The sequence below is a fragment of the Tetrahymena thermophila genome, assembly GCF_000189635.1.
Source record: "Tetrahymena thermophila SB210 genomic scaffold scf_8255381, whole genome shotgun sequence".
NCBI classification, from domain to species: domain Eukaryota; phylum Ciliophora; class Oligohymenophorea; order Hymenostomatida; family Tetrahymenidae; genus Tetrahymena; species Tetrahymena thermophila.
This window is the reverse complement of record NW_002476872.1, coordinates 1-1410: the sequence shown is the minus strand read 5'-3', so window position 1 is coordinate 1410 and position 1410 is coordinate 1. Positions and strand designations below refer to the sequence as shown.

General features: G+C 21.6%; 1 protein-coding gene across 1 annotated transcript; it reads left to right on the top strand. All coding sequences in view use genetic code 6, as the record gives it.

The window, feature by feature from the left end:
* Positions 1–718: 718 nt before the first annotated feature.
* On the top strand, positions 719–1240 carry TTHERM_02119600 (kinase domain protein; the record flags this gene model as incomplete). The annotated part of the gene is made up of 2 exons (XM_001028771.2): positions 719–808; positions 1151–1240. Coding segments are annotated over 2 exons (180 nt in total), but the record flags the coding sequence as incomplete, so codon positions are not given.
* Between the last annotated feature and the right edge of the window lie 170 nt (positions 1241–1410).

Below are 1410 nucleotides of genomic sequence, written 5' to 3'. Positions count from 1 at the left end.
ATGGGTTTTGAGAATTAATTGATTGATTGATTCACAGCTCATAAATTGTTTTTTGATTTTTTTGTTTAATTTTTTTTGTGCATCTAAATTTATTTGTTTACGAATTGAAACAATTATTCAAAATAATTGCATCAAAATAAATAAATAAGCACTTTTTAATATGTTTAGCAAAATCATTCATTATTAACCCATTTATTAATTACTTTTCTATTTTATTTTCATTATTTTCAACACATTCATTATTTATTACTTTCATAGTAATAATTGGCTTGGTGCAGATGGAGCTAAGAACATTGGAATGAGCTTGGAGAAGTGCCAAAATATAACATCTTTGAATCTCAATCTAATGTAATTTAACTAACTATCAATTTATTTAGTTTGTTTTAATTAATACATTTGTGAAATTGAAACTTAAAACAAATGGGTTTGGAGAATTAATTGATTGATTCACAGCTCATAAATTGTTTTTTGATTTTTTTGTTTAATTTTTTTTGTGCATCTAAATTTATTTGTTTACGAATTGAAACAATTATTCCAATTAATTGCATCAAAATAAATAAATTAATAAATAAATAAATAAATAAATAAATAAATAAATAAATAAATAAGCACTTTTTAATATGTTTAGCAAAATCATTCATTATTAACCAATTTATTAATTACTTTTCTATTTTATTTTCATTATTTTCAACACATTCATTATTTATTATTTTCTTAGGTATAATGAGCTTGGTGCAGATGGAGCTAAGAACATTGGAATGAGCTTGGAGAAGTGCCAAAATATAACATCTTTGAATCTCAGTCTAAGGTAATTTAACTAACTATCAATTTATTTAGTTTGTTTTAATTAATACATTTGTGAAATTGAAACTTAAAACAAATGGGTTTGGAGAATTAATTGATTGATTGATTCACAGCTCATAAATTGTTTTTTGATTTTTTTGTTTAATTTTTTTTGTGCATCTAAATTTATTTGTTTACGAATTGAAACAATTATTCCAATTAATTGCATCAAAATAAATAAATAAATAAATAAATAAGCACTTTTTAATATGTTTAGCAAAATCATTCATTATTAACCCATTTATTAATTACTTTTCTATTTTATTTTCATTATTTTCAACACATTCATTATTTATTATTTTCATAGTGATAATAAGCTTGATGCAGATGGAGCTAAGAACATTGGAATGAGCTTGGAGTAGTGCCAAAATATAACATCTTTGAATCTGTATCTCTAGTAATTTAACTAACTATCAATTTATTTAGTTTGTTTTAATTAATACATTTGTGAAATTGAAATTTAAAACAAATGGGTTTGGAGAATTAATTGATTGATTGATTCACAACTCATAAATTGTTTTTTGATTTTTTTGTTTAATTTTTTTTGTGCATCTAAATTTATTTGTT